General features: G+C 43.1%; 1 protein-coding gene across 1 annotated transcript; it reads right to left on the bottom strand.

The window, feature by feature from the left end:
- Positions 1-1,356: 1,356 nt before the first annotated feature.
- xpnpep1 (X-prolyl aminopeptidase (aminopeptidase P) 1, soluble) lies at positions 1,357-17,807 on the bottom strand. Its single transcript, XM_080524388.1, has 20 exons — positions 17,721-17,807; positions 12,859-12,983; positions 12,473-12,536; positions 11,758-11,862; positions 10,779-10,871; positions 9,926-10,069; positions 9,293-9,388; positions 7,257-7,338; positions 6,740-6,950; positions 6,055-6,144; positions 5,791-5,841; positions 4,975-5,033; positions 4,551-4,628; positions 4,329-4,400; positions 3,926-3,986; positions 3,677-3,746; positions 3,162-3,335; positions 2,856-2,932; positions 2,186-2,284; positions 1,357-1,690 (listed from the first exon to the last, which is right to left on the bottom strand). The coding sequence occupies exons 2-20, from the start codon at positions 12,973-12,975 to the stop codon at positions 1,571-1,573; spliced, it is 1,863 nt and encodes a 620-aa protein (XP_080380514.1). The 5' UTR covers positions 12,976-12,983; positions 17,721-17,807; the 3' UTR covers positions 1,357-1,570.
- Between the last annotated feature and the right edge of the window lie 1,527 nt (positions 17,808-19,334).

Raw genomic sequence — 19,334 nt, 5'->3', positions numbered from 1 at the left:
TACCATTGTAGTGGTGCACCATACTGAGCCTGATAGAAGTCGGCCACTCTCCCTCCCTCCCTCACTGTCCCTCAAAGATGGAGAGAATAGTCATGTGTAAACAGGGGGTGCAGAGTGGCGGGGGCAGGGGGGGGTGGAAGAACTAAGGGGTACAAAGACTGAGGGGGCAACAAAAGAGGGGCGAGTTTCCACAGCGACGGTGCCCAGACTGTTGGGTCACATGACTGGGGCTATTGAGAGTCGGCAAGCGGAGCCTGAAGCTGGGGCTCAGTTCACGAGCGGGACGCCAATGTCAACAGCATGAGCGGAGACCACAACCACAGTACGGCGACCGCGGTCGACTTCACCCTCAACAGGACCGTGGTTCTGGGGACGGTCGACCAGGAGGTGAACGCTGCCTTGTACGGTACGTAAACCATGCTGTTTTCATATTCATGTACAACTTTTATTAATCCCCAAAAGTTTAATTCGGATTAAATCTCTCTTCAATTGAGACATCACTGGGTTTCTGGTATACGTCATCACTTAATGTTAACATTGAATTAGTAGATACAGTCGTCTGAATATTAATTAATGGAATTTTCTATGTTCTGATTCAATCAAGGCCTGACAGTTGGTCTTCTTCGCTTGTTCTTTGTTCAATCTCGTCCCCAGAGTTCAAGGTCTTCAACATCATCATAACATCCCTGGCATTGTGTATTCTGACTGTCACAGGCCTATTCTGCACCATCTCCTGCCACAATCGCAGGAGGTACGTACGCTGTCATAAAGCCATAATTATTATATTATTATAATTATTACCATACTTGCTACACTCTACGCAATCTGAATACTGTCCATAAAAGAGCAATTACACAGTAATATGGCCACTATTACTGTAAACTCCCCCCCCCCCCCAGGCAATCAAAGAGGGCCCATGTGTATGAGAGCGCCGTGGATCGAGAGGAACCGGTGAACCCTGTGGACTTCAGAGGAGTGAAGAGGTCCACCAGCTTCAAAAACCCTCTGGCCCTCTTCAGGAAACAGGACGCGTCTAAGGACAACTCCAGGATCTACTACATCTATAGTAACCCCCTGCCCATAGGGCTGGAGGAGGAGGAGAACAGCGCCCCCTCTGTATCGGAGGAGCAAGACGTACATAAAACTGCACTGACGCTACAGGACTACGCCAAGGACCCCAATAGTGGTATCACCCTGGACCCGCCTAACTTTTACATGCAGCTCTAAAACAAGGTGGAACGTTCCAGTTCATGAGAATGGGGGGGGACGGGGACGGGGGTGGTTGTTGTTTTTGTTTGTCAATATCCAAATCAACATTGCCTAAGTGGATCAAACAAGCTTATTTTTTTTCCCCACATGTGATTTTTATTGAATTGTCATAAAACAGTTAATGGTGTGCGTTACAAAAGAAGCGTAGAGTGAAACACAGAGACCAGAATGCCAGAGTGAAGATAAACGAGAGCTTCTCCAAGGAAAAGCAGAAAAGATTATCACTGCTGAGCGTTCACTTGATCGTACTCCTGTGCAAACCATTTTCATTAAGTTAGTAGAGTCAGTCAGAGAATACTTTTCAGGCGATGGGCTCAGTTTCCCTCATCATCCAAGCCAGGGCCTCCTTGCGACCCTGCCTCTCCAGTTCTGCTCCAACTGTCTCCCGGCACTGCCTGTGGTAATCGTTCAACCAATCACGCTGCAGGGAAGAGAGAGGCGTGTCAGAGGTAATGGCAGAACTACCGGTGAGTTCATGACAAGTCGGTAACTCAGAATCTCAGAGTTAAAATTAACTATTTGTGTAGAGATTCCTATTGGTTGATTCTGATACTCTGGGAAAGAGTGTAGAATACAGTGGGAAACTCCAGTATCATCTGAGTACGACAGGTTTCCAGTCAAACATTTCTGAGTTTCCTTGTTCCGACATGTCATGAATACAGCATGATGATGACTGTGTGAAAGGACAACTGTGATTGACATGTGTATATCTTTTTCTTCACATGATAGATTCTATATGAAACTTAAAAAAAATAAAATAAATCTTCAGCTATTGTATATTCACGAGTGAAAACATGTATACTGTAAGTACATCTATTAAAAAATACTTTATTTTTCAATAGCAATAAAAGGATGATACTTCCTAAAGAATCCATGTATTCATTAATTTATCACAGGAATGAAGGACAACGCTAACCTCTTTCTGAGTGAGCAGGTCTGTGTTGATCATCTTGACCTGGATGGGCACCAGTGTGAGAGCCTCGAACGTCAGACTGCCCCTGTTTCGGTAGTTATACTGGGGAGACACACCAGGAACAAATATCAATACTGGACCACACACTAAAACATATCCTTTACTTTAAGGTGTTATTCTACACTTAGGTCTCTTTACTTAGACTAGAGGACAAGAGTTAAGACTGTACATTAACACTGTACCAAACAATAATGCTCTATTACCGGTACTACTAATTCTTAACTCTAATCAAAATGTTGTTTTACACTTAGGTATGTGTACTTATACTGTAAGCAAACTGAGCCTGTATAAATAGTAGTGCTCTTATTCTACTATCGCCATATATTGTAGAAGTTAATACTACTCAGTGCCGTACAAATGGACTATACTTATATAGCCATAAGCTATACACCAAAGTACTTTACAATGTCCTCTCATTCACCCATTCACACACACATTCACACACCAATGGCGGCAAGCAGCCATGCAAGGTGCCGGCCCGCTCAGCAATGTGGGGTTCAGTGGGTTGCCCAAGGACACCTCGACACATGGCCAGCCGTGGATCAAACTGCCGAACCGCCGACCTTGCGATCATTAGATGCCGGCTCTACCTCCTGAGCCACAGCCGCCTTACCTTGGGCTTGGCCGGCACCACAAGGACAACATTTTCAATTCTAATGCCGAAGGATCCATCTTCATAGTAGCCAGGTTCTGAGGAAATACATGAGAAATTCCACATGAACTGAAAATACAAAATGACCAAAGGAAGTCAATCAATAATGGAATAATGGGGAGAGAGAGAGAGAGAGAGAGAGAGAGAGAGAGAGAGAGAGAGAGAGAGAGAGAGAGGGACACAATAGAGAAGAGAGAAGAGAGAACGAAAGAAGGATTGCTCGAAAGAAAGAAGTGGAAAATGTAAAAAGGTCACGCGTGTGTGTACCATCGCTGACGATCATGCCGGCCTCCAGGGGCTCGTCAGCGAAGGTCTTGTAGCTGATGCCGCAGGGCCCCTCGTGGACGTTGAGGAAGCAGCCTACGCCGTGGCCTGTACCATGGAGGTAATCCAGCCCAGACTCCCACAGGGGCGCGCGGGCAAACGAGTCCAGAAGGTGGCCTGAGGACAGGGGGACACGACGGGGGGGAGGAGGAGGAGCGGGGGTTAGAGTTTCTCACAGACAGAGCTGTGTATGGTCAAAATACATATGGGAAATGCTTTCAGATACTTGACGTGCGCTTGATTTCGTTTCCCTGGTACAATGGAACCAATTAACTGGACCCAAAACGGTCAACTCTGAGGTAAATCAAGCACAGAGTAGGCAGAGTTGGAAGTATTTGAAACGTACAGATCTGCATACAGCGCAATACAAACATTCTACATGAAATATAATCATTTCAACAAATATTAAAACTGTGTTGTGAGTGTGCTAACAGTGAGACCGCTGGGTACTGTAGTACCTTTGGTTCCGTTTGGGAAAATGGCGGCACTGACAGCTATGTGTCCCTTCAGAACATAGGTGAAGCATTCCTGAGGACAGACATAGAGGCAAGACACGAGTTCATGAGATGGGACATTCAATGGGACTTTCCACAGGGCCTGAAATGCAATACTGGACGCTACATTCTGTACATAATAATGTATTATTATTAGCCCCAGGTCACCATAATAATACATACGAACTTGAATGACTGGTTATTTCCCTGTACCTTCTCGTAAGCAGAGGGGGTTCCAAAGTGCATGGTGCGGGTGACATCTGTGGTACCATCGCTACAGAAGGAGACAGATGTCACAATAACCAAAAAATTATGTTGCAGTATTCTCTTGCTACTTTTTCTTTTTTTTAAAGTAATTTTTTCTGAGTGGGGCAGTCCCACTCATATTTTTCATTTTATTGATAGATACAGTGAAGATTTAGACAGGAAAGATGGGTGAGAGAGAGAGAGGAGGGATGACATGCAGGATATGTCCCCGGCCGGAATCGAACCGGGGACCCTGCGGTTACATGGTCAGCGCTTAACCCGCTACGCCACCTAAGAGCCCCCATTCTCTTGCTACTTCATCCTATAGTACGTGAGCATTATTGGCCTCTGTGGCGAGGGCTGAACTTACGTGTACTGGGCTCCGGAGTCAAGGAGGTAGACTTCGTTTAGAGAGAGAGTTCTGTTGGTTTCAGGGAGGGGTCTACAGGAAGGAGAGACACAAACACCAGGTCAACACCACCAACATTATCAACAACAACCATCCACTTGGTTCATCTAGATTAGAACAAGCATTTTAGACAAATCGGTGTTAACCACACTCAAATAAATATATCCAGTAAACCAACCGTACCTGTAATGTATGATGGCGCCGTTCGGTCCCACACTTGAAATGGATGGGAAGCTCAGGCCGACAAAGTCTTTCTGTTGACTACAAATACATACATACACATTTATATTACCACAGTGGGACTGAATACGGAAGCAACATTGCTCTGTAATACTAGCCTCCTTCCCTGGCTATTGCATATAGCAATAGAGAGGTGTCAGGTAAGCAAAGAAAGATGACTGTATTTCTCGTTGCACTCACTAGCATGATTAATCATTCCACTAGGTTGCGATATAAGTCTACAATATTCTCACATGCATTGCGGTCATATCGTCTTGGGACTCAAAAAGTCCCTTACTTGGCTACGAATCCAGGAACAGTTTTATTCAAAGTTGTTTGTTGGGAAACCGTAACCGTAACCGAAACAGTAACGAAAAAATAAAACAACCTGCGGAATTCTTCTGCCTTATCTGCTGCAGAGATCTCCGTCACAGTGCCTTTTGGAATCTATAAGAAAATTACATTGTCACGTAATCATGAGGAAGATTGTGAAGTTGCCACATAGTTTGTTCATAGAGATAAGATATACTTCAAACAATTGGTTTCCTTCCATGTGTGGTGTGGGGAAATGATTGTTGTTGGCAGTTATTATAAATAATACATACAGTGCTGCTTGAAAGTATGTGACTGTGATGCGTTTTTTTAGTAACCATGAAAACTTTATTTAATTTCCTTATTTATCTGACAGGTTAAAAAAGACAGGTTTGTATTTCCTAATTCCATATGTTGGTTTGGAGGAGATCATACGTGTAGTAGAACAACTAAATGATAAAGAAATGAGTGCAACTGGGTGTGGCTTGGTATCAAACTCAGTGTGGCTACATTCACATCCAGTATTGTACAGTATTGCCTTTTTGGGACGACCCTTTAGGAACCCTTTTGGGTTCCACATATTTTTATTTATAGATATTTATTTGAGTTTTGGGGACATGTGGTTACACATTTTGGGGGGAAATGTGGTTAAAAACAGGGTAATTCCGAATCTGCAGTTCCTCTTTTTTTCATGTTCAGTGGAGATTGTTAGTAGTAGTCCTTGTGCATGGAGTTGTATGTTCTAAATTTGCTATCAAGTACGTTTGAAGGTGAATAATCTAGACCCACAACATTCTGTTACAGTGGAATTGCCCTTATTGATATCTATATCTCTATATATTTTTTTGTATAACATACTATATTTTATATTTTCATTAGTGATGTAAAATACCTCCTTTTCCAGCCAAGCGAAAAGCTCACACAGAGCAACAGCGTCCTTGATCTGTAGGGGTAGGAAAACATTACAGTGACTGAATGTGATTTCATCATGCCCAGTCGACAAAGTACATTTAGGGTTGCTATCCCAGACCTAGAGCATAATCTTAGACTAAAAACATTTTCAATAAAAAAAAGCATGTAATTTAGTCCAGGGCTAGATTATTAATCTGGGTCTGGGAAACCAGCCCTTAGAGCTCATGGTTCAAAGGTCACCTACATGGGCCATTTTCATCCCTTGAATCTCAGTGGTGTTCTTGACAGCTTTGGCGAGGCAGAGGGGAGTGTAGGGGATAGGGGACCGGTGGGCCTGGACAAAAGTAAAAGATAAACAAACAATGAGATACACCAAAATCACTATGCACTTACGGTACAGTACCTATTTTATTCACAGAGTCTCGTGTAGAAAAGATGAGTAACTTCGTGGTAAACATACTAGAAGTGTTAGTTACAACGTTACACCATTGCCAGTCAAGTGAACACTCCAAACAGGTACACACATCCCATACATAACCCTCCCATGACCCTCAAGCTCTACCAACTGATGCACACAGAACCACAAGTGCGTAGGGGGGGGGGGGGGTAGGGGTTGTTGTATGGGACTGGGTGTGTGTCTGTCTCTCTCTCTCTCTCTCTCTCTCTCTCTCTCTCTCTCTCTCTCTCTCTCTCTCTCTCTCTCTCTCTCTCTCTCTCTCTCTCTCTCTCTCTCTCTCTCTCTCTCTCTCTCTCTCTCTCTCTCTCTCTCTCTCTCTCTCTCTCTCTCTCTCTCTCTCTCTCTCTCTCTCTCTCTCTCTCTCTCTCTCTCTCTCTCTCTCTCTCTCTCTCTCTCTCTCTCTCTCTCTCTCTCTCTCTCTCTCTCTCTCTCTCTCTCTCTCTCTCTCTCTCTCTCTCTCTCTCTCTCTCACCTTGGGGATGACCTGTGTGAGGGCACAGCTGGCCTTGTCGCTGATCCAGACCTTCTCCTTGGGCCCCAGAGCGGCGCATATGGCCTGCAGCTCTGTGTAGACCGCCTCGTAGGGCGCCGTCTGGATGGTCAGCTCCGGCTTGCTGGGGGCGTCCAGCTGGAGGTGCTCCCTGACCCCGGGCGCCGCTAGACGCTTCACGTCCACAAACAGCCTGAGGGACGTCAACCAGGCGTCATTGGTCAGGTATGCAGTAGATTGTGACATACTGACATGGTTTCAAGGGTTTACAAGGGTTCATCATAGTTTACAGTAAGAGGGGTGAGTTTAGCAGGCACGCAATGGGAGTATTTTATTTGGAAAACGAGAGTCAGTGGTGTGCCACCTACAGTACGTACTGCTCTAGAAGGAAGTGGCGTGTTGGCATGTTGCATTCCGTTCGGGAACACGCCGGAGTAACTCAAATGTGGCAAGGAAACTGTCAAACTGTCAAACAAACAGAGACAGATGGTTCTTTTACCTTATCGTGCTCATTCCCACAATGGCGTACACAAAGAACACTGGGTTGTACTCGATGTCTGAGCCTCGGAGGTTGAACAGCCCTGGAAAGAACAAAGTTCAAACACAAAAATTCGAATGTATTTCAGTGTGTTCAAATCGGTGTTTAGACTGGTCCAGAAGCTTCTAACAGCAACCGCTAAATTTGCTCGATTTTCTTGATTTTCTGCTATATTTCCCAAATAAATAAGCTTGTACTGTGTGTTCTACCTATCATTAGTCTTCCATCGCCGGCTATCCTCCTCACCCTTTGGAGGACGACCATACAAATCTACTTATTAAGGCCCCTCTTGTCCAAGTGTGACCGGACGGCAATCAAAACAGACTGTCCTAATTAAAGACAAACACTCTGGCAGCCCAATCAGCTGGGAGAGCTCATTAACGCAGGCTAACGAGGTGCTCAGGCAGGCGTCTTGGGGGCCACCCGTGCAGGAGACAGGGTCCTTGGATCGTGATCGGGTGGCCACTCGCACGGTTATGTAACCCTGGAGACAGACGATTGGCTGTACTGGCTGTCACTCTTTGCTAGACTCTTGTGTTCTAGCCTACCACTAACACAGGGGTTCCCAAACCTTTTTGTCTCACAACCCCAAATTGACATCAATAATTTCCTGCGACCCCAATAACTGGATTACAGGGGGGCTATGACGTCCATGTGTATTCTAATCGCCTAAAAGATGCTCTTGGATGATTCAAACCCCCAAAAACGGCAAAATAGACTACAGGTGCAATACACAGACAGTGTTTGTTTTCAAACACAATATTATGTTTGCGTCTTATTTATCCAATCATAGAAGTTAGTTTGATTTACTCTGGGGGCCCCAATTTGAAATCAATTAACCTACCTCCTAACAAGGACTACACTGTACTACCTCTTACATTTACATTTTTGACATTTAGCAGATGCCTTTATCCAAAGCGACTTACAGCAAACACATTTCTCTAAGTAATTTAATCATCTATCCATCAGTCATCATAAGAAAAACTAATCTATGCTATCTTATTAATGTGGGGTGACATTGATCATGCACAGAGCATAGTTACAAAAGTAAATTAATATTCTAACATAGACACAGACTTTTCCAACACATTTGGCTATTAATCATAAATGGTTTGTCATAGTTTGGCATAGTTTGGCAGTCAAAATAAACACTCTGGTGTCTCAAGGACAAGAGAAGGTGTTTCCCCATTATACAGTATGATTCTACCTACACAGGTGTGTTATTGTGCGGGTATGGCCAAACAGAATAAGGAAAGGCTACTGTACTTTGAAAGTGTTTTTTCCTCTCTGGCAGCCCTCTCTCACAAGTAATCTCTCTCTCTCTCTCATTGTCACAGAAACATATTTTTCTAAACATCAGGTGACCGATCTCCGTTGTGGAAACAGATCCGTGCCATGAGATCTGTGCCCAGCGGAACAACACTGACAGACTTCTCAGAATCTGAATCAATGATAGACTGCTTCCATGATTATAAGGTATTTTAATGTTAAAATATGTCATCGATTAATCGACGAAAAAACCTTTCAGTGGGCCAACTGAAGAAAACCACTGGTCTGTGAGATTATGGGTGGGATTTGTCTCATTTTACGGACAAAAGCTGACCCTGCACTTTTCTTCACTCTCTCTCACTATCAAGCATGATCATAATAAAGTTAATCATAAAGTTGATCATAATAAACTTTGAAATGATGCACCAGTGTGGGGACAATTATTGGGTTCTGGCAGCCATCAATTAATTGATTACCAAAGCTGGTATGTCGCAGGGTCTTACCCCCAATCCAACAATCCCCCAATCCCTCATCTCTGTATTGTACAGTATTCATATTGAACCAATCCCTCATCTCTGTATTGTACAGTATTCATATTGAACCAATCCCTCATCTCTGTATTGTATAGTATTCATATCGGACCCATCCCGTCTCGGACCACTCCCTCGTCTCTGTATTGTATAGTATTGTATTGGACAGTATTCATATCGCTGTATAAGAACTCTTACATGCAGTCTCATCCAGTGCCGTCGCAACAAACCAGCTGATTTTCCTCTCCGCCATCTTGGATCTAAGAGCTGTTATCTTGTCCTGCCAGGTCATACCTATAAAAGGGGGGGGAGTGTATTTTATTACCTAAATAAGACGTTTTGGTTCATTACGTAGTCTATACTTTTACTCATGACCGTTCACATTATATTTTATTATGATCATAAAGATCATAGAAAGATCTGTTGACCTGTTGTTTTTCCAGCTCATCTTCTAAAAATCATAGAGTGCTGGTATCAAGACATCTTCAATTCACTATACTATTATCATTGGTAAAAAAATTCAATAAAATAAAAAACATTAAAAAAAAATATTCAACACTACTTCATATATTCTATGTACAGTAAATCTTCACTAAATGTATCATCTGCTGTCAGTGTAAATGACATGGAATGGTGTGGGTTCTGACCGGTGTACCCCAGGGTGATGAGCTGTGTGGTGGGTCTGGAGAGAGCGTTCGGGCCCACCCAGATGACACATACATCTAATAATGTAATATATGTTCAGTGTAAATGACTAGGTGAGGTGTGGTGTGGAGAGAGAGAGGGAGGGAGGGAGGGAGGGAGGGAGGGAGGGAGGGAGGGAGTTCTGACCGGTGTACCCCAAGCCTAGGGTGATCAGCTGTGTGCTGGGTCTGGCAGGGCGGTCCACCCAGACGGCATCTATCAGGTTGTCCTGCACCGCCACCAGAGAGTGACCCGCGCTGGTCAGAGCCTTGGTCATGTTCTTCCACTGGTCTTGAAGACACACAGACACAGACACACACACACACACACACATTTTAAATGCTTTATTTATGTCCACATACATGTACAATTCTAAAGGACATAAATACTAACAGTGCATTTTGATATCATGGAAACAATCTGTTACAGTAATGCTGAGCCAACAACCAGTTCTGCCACACACAGGATGTTATTCACACCAGATGATACCAGTGGGTTGACAGATACAGTATCAGTACTGTAAAACAGACAGTATCCAGCTCATGGGTACAGGAAGCACCGCCTTCTCCATATTGAGCGGCTACCAATAACAGCGGATACTGAGCAATACTTTGCTAACTGTTTGGCCCTTCTCTTAGGTAGACCAGCCATTTGAAGGCCTCTAACAACAGACATATTCAACAAATGAATATATAGCCTCAGCACTAGACAACAACATGAATATTGTGTAGCATACTTTCTGTGGTTAGTTTCTAGTTAGTGCACTTCCACTTTGAAATGAGTGATTGAACTTCTTAGCAACAAGGCATCAGCAGGCACCACAGGTCATGACTAATCTCTTAGTCTCTCTTAAGGATGTGTCATGTGCATGACATGTCTTCATGATTTCTATTTTTCTGTTAAACAGAAAAAACCCAGTTAAAACCCCTCTGCTGATACCCGTTCTCCGATTTCTACCTCCACCAGCCTCCCCTGTGTCCTTTACTCTAGTCCTACCTACCAGCCGCTATGATCCAGGGGTCCACTCCTACTTTAGAGTTCTCAGGCAGAACGCTGATCAGCCAGTCCTCCTGAGTGGGGGTGTCCTTCAGCCCTGGTAGAGGGAAAGACACAGAATAAACCAACATCCCCCATGAAGAAATTAAGACACTGAACCCCAAATTGCTCCGAATGAGCGGGCCGGCGCCTTGCATGGTGTGTGAATGTGTGCGTGAATGGGTGAATGAGAGGCCATTGTAAAGCACTTTGGAATAAGGGGCTATATAAGTGCAGTCCATTTACCATGATAGAGAACATATCATTCACACATTCTGATCAGTAAAAAAAGTACTATGTTCATTAAACAAAATTACATTGAATTTATAGGGGATGGTTTCCCGGACCGAGATTAACCTGAGATTCTAGACGAAAAAGAATCTTCAACGGAGAGTCGCCATTGAAATTAGATTTAGTCTGGGACTTGACTTCATCAGTGCATGGACATTTGCCCCATACTCTAGTTCTTATTTCTAGCTATTGATGTAAAATACAATTTTACAGATTCTATGTACGCCTACGGCTGAATCAGGGGAGGCTGGTGGAAGTAGAAATCGGCTAGAAACGTGCTCATTGTAATGGAATGGAATGACAAATTCCACATTCCATTTTGTGCATTAAGCCCAATGCACACGGCGTGCGATTTTGTCGCACCGCCGAATTCGATTCCATTGTTTTGAATGCATCTCAATGAGACAATGCACACGGCGTGCGATGCGATATTGTCGCACGACAACATTCGATTCTCCATTCACATTCATTCATTCATTGGTGTGAATTGAGAATCGAATGTTGTCGTGCGACAAAATCGCACGCCGTGTGCATTGGCCTTTACAAAGAGCATCCGATTTCTACCTCCACCAGCCTCTACTGGGGTCAATGGTTAAGTCAAGCCGACACCAGTTGGTCAGATGAGAACGTGAGAGTGTTGAGGTCTGTTTTACCCATCTTCATGAGGGTCCAGTTGTTGTCCATCTGCTGGCTGGCCTGGAGGAAGTAGCGTCCGTCTGTCCACATGGCAGCATGCTGCTCTGTCACTATGGCCGTACCTACGGACGGACGGATGGACACAGAGCACCAAGCTAAGGGCCTGGAGGTTTTCCTGAACATGTGACCTGACCAGGGGAAAACTCCGGGCCCTAGCTATATCCATTCATATCTTTCATTCTCAAGTGCTTAGAAAATAGGATCACATTCATTCTATCATCACGTGTCCTTGTCTACTCAATCTTATGGTACAATGAGGGTGCAAATGTAATTGTACCGTAATCCACTCTCCTGTATTCCAGTAAATATGACAACAAAACTTTGAACCTGAAACTTGTGAAATCCTTGACCTTGATTTGCTTCCAAAAAACCATGTTTTTTCATTGTTTATGGACAGACTGATTGTTTCAGTTCGCCAGACAAATGTGTTTCTAACTGCGGCACTAGAATATAAAGGGGAAGTTGAAAGGCAAACTGGATACTCTAATAATATATTGTGCCTTTGGCAATTCACTGTTGTTATCAACCTCTTTTATAATGAGGGAATTAGATCCTCAGTCTTGGCATATCACATAGAGATTCTCACTGCGCTGATTCATTCTCTGCGCGCACACACAGACACAGACAGACAGACAGACAGACAGACAGACAGACAGACACACACACACACACCTGCAGAGCCATTGAAGCCACAGATGAATTCACGTCTGCAGTCACATGGTGCAATGTATTCACTCTGTGGAAGGTAAGAGAGAGAGAGAGAGATCTATCAGCAATCAGCTATGAGTGGTCCCCAGCAGTTAGGCATCTTAATTACTCCCCTTGCCCATTCCCCCATCACGACTCATGAACAGAGGGATAGAGAGAGGGAGGGATAAAGAGGGAGACAGGGTGGGAGAGGAGAGGAACCTTCTTATCACATTGTACTAGAGGTCAGGCAGGCTACAGATGATTACAGATGAGTCCACTGACACAAACAGTGTGTGTGTGTGTGTGTGTGTGTGTGTGTGTGTGTGTGTGTGTGTGTGTGTGTGTGTGCTATCTTCAGTATGCAGCACCTGGTGGGCGTCTCCTGAGGGGACGATGTAAGCCTGTATGGGCTCTGTGATGAACTTCCCGTTCCTCATGGCTTGCCGAAGCTGCCGCAGCAGTTCCACTGTGATCTTTGGAGACATGCCTGTTTCTGCGGAGACATATACTGTACTTCTTAGATGGTTGACCAGTACCAGAAACACAGGGGAGCCTGGCAGAGGTAGAAATCAGAGGATGGGCTCATTGTAATGCCTGGAATGGAATATGGAATGGTATCAAACACGTATTTGCTAGCATTCCTTATTCCATTCCACTCCATGCATTAATGAGCCCATCCTCTGATTTCTGCCTCCACCAGCCTCCCCAGCAGTAACCCCCAAATGAGCAAAAAAGCAGTGCAGAATTCAAGTTACTATTCCAATCAATAGGCCAAGACAACATGTCATATGTGTCATATGATAATAATACACTTAAATATTAATTTAGAGGAAATAATCAGAGAGAAATGAACTAAAATGCATTACGCCTACCTGACTCTAATGAACCCATGTTCTCTTCAAAGGACTGAGATCTGTCTCGTAACGTGGAGCTCAAAGTGGTAGTCTACCTTTGGATCTTTAACCTTTAAATGGCTCTGTGTAGTGATTAAGCAACGGTCTAAGACCCATGGTTAAATATTCACAGATTATGATGCAGTAGTTCGACCATACATTGATTCAATACAAAAGCCACCAATTGCAAGACACCTACACAAATAGGCCATTGGTGGTTTATTAGGTTAAAAATGCATGGATCGAGTGAGAGTCCAGCGGATCAAATAAGCCCTTGCATCGCAGCGGATAAAGTAGCTCCCCGGAGGTGAAATGATACCCTTCTAGTGAGCTTCTCATCGACGCTAGAGCCTCGCGTCACCCAATCACATCAGCAAAGCACCGTTGAGCTCGCGGATTGGATCAACGTGCTGGACCGTGCATTCATCAGAGCAACGCATCCGGGTACTTTCCCCTCCCGTCATGTCCACGCCCCTTTTTGGGTGATAGAAGAGTGGAAGTTTGACTGGCGGTCAATGGGAATTTCTGGTCTTCGCTACTTTAATCCGATAAAATAAGAAAACCGTAGTGCTTTTTAGATATTAGGAGCCCAAATCCGATGGCCAGTTAGGCAAACTATTATATAGTGTCGTTGCCGATCAATGATCGACGTCGTTATATAGAGAAAATTAATGAAATAGGGGTTGATTCATCAGAGCAGTCATACGTCATCTCCCTGTCATCAGGCATTTGTAGTTCTTCATTTGATTTGCCGTGGTCCTAACGTCTTCACCTCCAGTCCCCCCAACAGCGTTTGCTTTCGTTTCTTCTTTGAACATTTATCTCCCATGATTACAATAGAAATATCATGCACAGTAGCACTAGTCGATAGCCGTTATGGGTGAAGGGTTAGTAGGTACTAAGTAGTACCTTAGTAGGCTAGATCAGGGGTCTTCAACCTTTTTCAACCCAAGGACCCCTTGGATGAGAGACAAACAGAACAGGGACCCCCACATGTAATATATATAAGCCTATAATAACTTTTATATTTACTTCATTCACCTTTTATTTCACCATATTAACCTATTTATATACTGGGTTATTAGCCTATATGTGTTTATGATTGATAAAACGTTCATGCATAATTATGATTGGTTATTATTATTATTATTATTATTATTATTATTGTTTTTGTTGTTGTTGTTGTTCTTGATGAGGCTTATATTTTCTATTATTATTATTTTTCAACAATGAAACTTTTGGCTTCAGGAAGCAAGGTATGCCTACCTCCTGGGTGGAGGTTGTCAGGCAGAGCATCATGTCATCCTCAGGCTGCAGTCTGGAACTGTATTTGCTCTTCAGGTAGGTGAGGGAGGAGAATCCTCTTTCACAAAGATAAGTTGTTGCAAAAGGCAAGAGGCTCACCATGGCCTTTGCTGTCAGTTGGGGGAAGTATTTCTGGCAATGGATCCAGAACTGGGTGAGAGGCTGTGACTCGTACACATTCTTGTGTGTACTGTCTGTGGTTAGGTTGATCAGCTGATCTTCCTCAGCGGCTGTCAGGTTTGAGCCGTCGGATGCATTGTCTTTGAATGATAACCGTATCCATGTCTTGTGCTTTCTCCAAGACTCAGTCTCAGAAAAGTACTTCTCAAATTGACTTCCGAGTGCCTCCAAGTGATCAACAATTGCGCATTTCACATCAGGCGAGGGCGCATTGAAATGCGCAGCCAGCTCCGCGCGGTTTTGGCCAACCAGAATCTCGAGGATAGCTGTGCGTAATTCAAAGACGCGCGCCAATTCATAGCTTTCAGTCACGTGGTTTCTTCCCTAGCAACCACCAACCTGACGGGCAAAAAGTATCATAGCAACATGGCGAGTGGACGCAAACGGTTAATAAAATACAAAGGTTCCATCTCACAAAACATAATGGAATGTCAAAACTTTGACGCTCAATATCTCTGAACTACCCTAAACGGAGATAGAACCTTATCATTCTAAACGGAGATAGAACCTTATCATTCTAAACGGAGATAGAACCTTCTCATTCTAAACGGAGATAGAACCTTATAATTCTAAACAGAGATAGAACCTTATCATTCTAAACGGAGATAGAACCTTATCATTCTAAACGGAGATAGAACCTTCTCATTCTAAACTCACGAGTTATCTTCAGTTGATGGATTTGACTTAGGGGGCATTCATTTGAAGTAACGTAATGAACATACAAGTAACAACAACAGGTTAATGCAGCCAACCAGCCAGCCAAGCAAAGACCATGACTATGCCCAGTTTATGCATTATACACTCTAATATAATTGTTAGATTGCCAGGGTATTCGCTACAGGTTGTTGTATACATATACGTTTAATACGAAACTCGATCAACCGGGCGTTCGGGAGTTCTACCGCTGCTGGACGGAACTCCCGCTGACAGCGGGTCGAGGGGATATTTCTACCCGGGAATTCGCTCATTGCTGTGTCCACGGTGATAGGAGTGGAGGATCGACTCCATTCAAAAACTTTTCGATTCCCTGGTTTCTCCTCTTTCTGAACACGTTGGAATTTTTACCGTAACCCCCGGAGAATCAAAGTTATTAAGCCGCAAAGGGTGCCTCCTTGACCGGCTTTGACCGTGAATAACACCGGCTATGGAGGTGCTACAAACACAGTTTTAATTTCTCTAAATTCACCATCAGTATACGGTCATTTTGAGCCCTTACACACCGCGCTGACACCCCGAGAACATATACTTTTAATACGAAACTCGATCAACCGGGCGTTCGGGAGTTCTACCGCTAATTCGCTCCTTGCTGTGTCCACTGTGATAGGAGTGGAGGATCGACATCATTCAAAAACTTTTGGATTCCCTGGCTCCTCCTCTTTCCGGACACGTTGGAATTATTTTCCTAACCCACGGGAAATCAAAGTTATTAACCCGCAAAAAGTGGGTTTTGCCCGTGGGTTTTGCCCGCAAAAAGTGCCTTTTGCCCGTCAGGTGGGCGTTTCCACTATGCTGTGACGTCACATGAAAGCTATGAATACTGATCCACGGGAAAGCCATCTGACCTCGGAATGGTAAAGGAGCGCGTTGTGTTCCTCTCCTATAGCGGCGCATAGAGAAGCAAAGAGGCGGGTTTGTTATTATCAAACTAGTAACTAAATTAGTAACGTTATGCTAGTTATTAATTAACGTTAATTTCGCAATGAAGACCGAACTGCAGCGTTTTAGCCAACACCTAGCTTGCTAGACAGGTGTGTTTTTTTTTCCAGCTGACGTTATGTTAGACTCTAGAATCATGGGCATCATTTATTTTGTAAATTGTTTTTGTCAAAAGTAGCTTATTATTGCCTATTAATGCTTGTACCTTACTCAATATCATTTTTGTTATATTTTTTAATTCTCACTGATTATTTTGGTGAAAGTTGTCAATTATTATGACAGAAATTGGCGGACCCCCTGCAGTACCTCTGCGGACCCCCTAGGGGTCGCGGACCCCCGGTTGAAGACCACTGGGCTAGATCAAATGAAGAACTACAAATCCCAGATGACAGGGAGATGACGTATGACGGCTCTGATGAATCAACCCCTATTTCATTAATTTTCTCTATATTACGACGTCGATCATTGATCGGCAATGACACTATATAATAGTTTGCCTAACTGGCCATCGGATTTGGGCTCCTAATATCTAAAAAGCACTACGGTTTTCTTATTTTATCGGATTAAAGTAGCGAAGACCAGAAATTCCCATTGACCGCCAGTCAAACTTCTCCGCTTCTATCACCCCAAAAGGGGCGTAATCATTCTGATGACAGGGAGATGACGCGCAATTGCTCTGATGAATGCGATTGTTGTTTACCAGTCAGAGCAAAAACATTCATGAGATGAGATTACCTAACTACTAACACTGTAAAGAAGTAATACAGGCATACAGTTCAAACTATTTTAAGGCTATATTAACAAATTGTATTATATTGTATGATCTAAAACAATGCAATTATTGTGTCGCTTGCTATTTTTCACTCCGTAGGTGTGGCAACACCGTTACATATGGATTGATCAATGCAAAGTTATGTTGAGCAATTGTATAATAGCTAGGTTATAACTAGTAAGATATCATACATTCGGACAATGAGCTAAAACATTGCGTTCAAACATCGAAACATGTTTGGGATAATTCTAGACAACACGAATGGGATGGTGCACATGAACGTCAGCCAAATTGACAACACAACAACACCACCACGCACGATTTCCATTCATTCCTTTTCTTCGCATTGGGCAACCCATTCCAATTTATAAAGTTTCCTAGCATGCTGTAGGTAGGATATGACATATGTAATTTGTACATTTACCTTCGAAATGCGATTCTTGAGTTTAAAGCACTCTTTACACGATCGTGCCTTGTGTTAATTTACAAAACAGGACGCTGCCATTTAATCGTTGACGTTTCTGGTCACATGACACGAGGCTGTGCCAGTGAATGCAGAGAGATGAGCCTCGCCTCTTTTCATTGAAAATACAGTGGATAAGGTAAATATGAAAATCTATGAATTGAAGTACTGACATTTTCTGATTGTTTTCTGATTGGATGGTTTTATCTTTCAATTAATGTATCAGCAGATATACCCAAATATGATTTATTTTCATTACATATAATTTTTGCCCCACATGTTTACTCAATAAAGACATGAACAAATGACATACACATTTAGACTTAAGAAATAAACAGAACAAAGAACAAGGCAGTGGCATACATTCATGCATGAGATAATGCATATTTACAATTAGAGAACAATGCAAAATGTACAGCAAATCGTTTCCCATTGAGATTACAATTGCATGCTCTGGTACAAACAACTGCAACAGTCTTACATTTACTTTGATTTTATAGACAAGAACCATTTTCTTTCAATAAACTCTAAACATTCCCATTTTAAGGCATATATATGTCCATATTGAACACAAATTAAGTAGAATTAAATCAATAATAATTCGTTTTTATCATATAAATCAACGTGTTTCCCGTTTTAACGGATCAATTACTTACTTAGTAAGACAAAAAGAGATGTTATCTCAACGAGACTAACCAGGACAAATACAGGTTGAAGAAAATACTAATAACAGGATTGGCTTCAATAAGGTGCAGTTTAGAAAGTGATAGAAGGGATGCTTGTTCCAGTGTTGATTCGGGACAAAGGAGAAAACTACCAACAGATAACATGTAACAGAAGGGAACTGAACAGCGGTCTATATCCAGTGTTCAACTCAAGGTGCAGTGATCTACTCGTTCCATCCCAGCGCCTGTGGGTCACTGGTGGGTCAAGAGCTGAAGAACGTAGGCTGCAGCGATGGTGAGCACCATGAAGTACCTTCCTGGTTCCAGCAACAGTCCAGCACTTCCTATAGGACAAATGTTGAAATGTCAATTTTTCATTAAACCATTCAGGAATATATATACTGTATATCATTTCATTTGGTTGGCACTATTAATTCATACACGGACATGCACATCATGATTGTTCATGAGTAAAGTGGGGTAAATTTTTGTGTGTTTACTACACAACATACAACATTGTAGGCCTACTTACTTGGGCATTGGCTGGTCTGACTGAAGTTCCCCATTAATTCACTGTCTTTGACGGAGTTCAGCCTCTCCATACTCACATTCCCTGCAAGACAGATAATGAAGTAAATAAATTAGGACTGGGACACATCTTTATGATCACATTTCATTTTATGATCTTTTACCTCTGTCCTAACATTGAAAATGAATATAGGGCCAATCTTATTCTCCAGGACTATCGGTTGAGCTACAGTAAATAAGACATTGAGAACAGATTTTATTGTACAATAATGGTTCCAGTCCCACTGCTCCAGTAACTTTCAAATCTCTCTCTCTCTTTCTTCTTTTTTTGTACAGTAGGATGAGTCCTCTGAATCAGGGGAGGCTGGTGGAGGTAGAAATC

Source organism: Nansenia antarctica, assembly GCF_963989245.1.
Source record: "Nansenia antarctica genome assembly, chromosome: 2".
In the NCBI taxonomy this organism is placed as follows: domain Eukaryota; kingdom Metazoa; phylum Chordata; class Actinopteri; order Argentiniformes; family Microstomatidae; genus Nansenia; species Nansenia antarctica.
Note: the sequence above shows the minus strand (reverse complement) of the source record. Positions and strands in the feature narration are given on the sequence as shown.

Coding starts and splice junctions, on each gene's coding strand:
- xpnpep1 (XM_080524388.1), bottom strand. CDS start 12,975: ATGTCTCCAAAGATCACAGTGGAACTGCTGCGGCAGCTTCGGCAAGCC. Junction 10,872..11,757: donor CTGGACCCTCATGAAGATGG/GTAAAACAGACC, acceptor TCCCTCTACCAG/GGCTGAAGGACACCCCCACT. Junction 4,629..4,974: donor AAGGCAGAAGAATTCCGCAG/GTTGTTTTATTT, acceptor ATGTATTTGTAG/TCAACAGAAAGACTTTGTCG.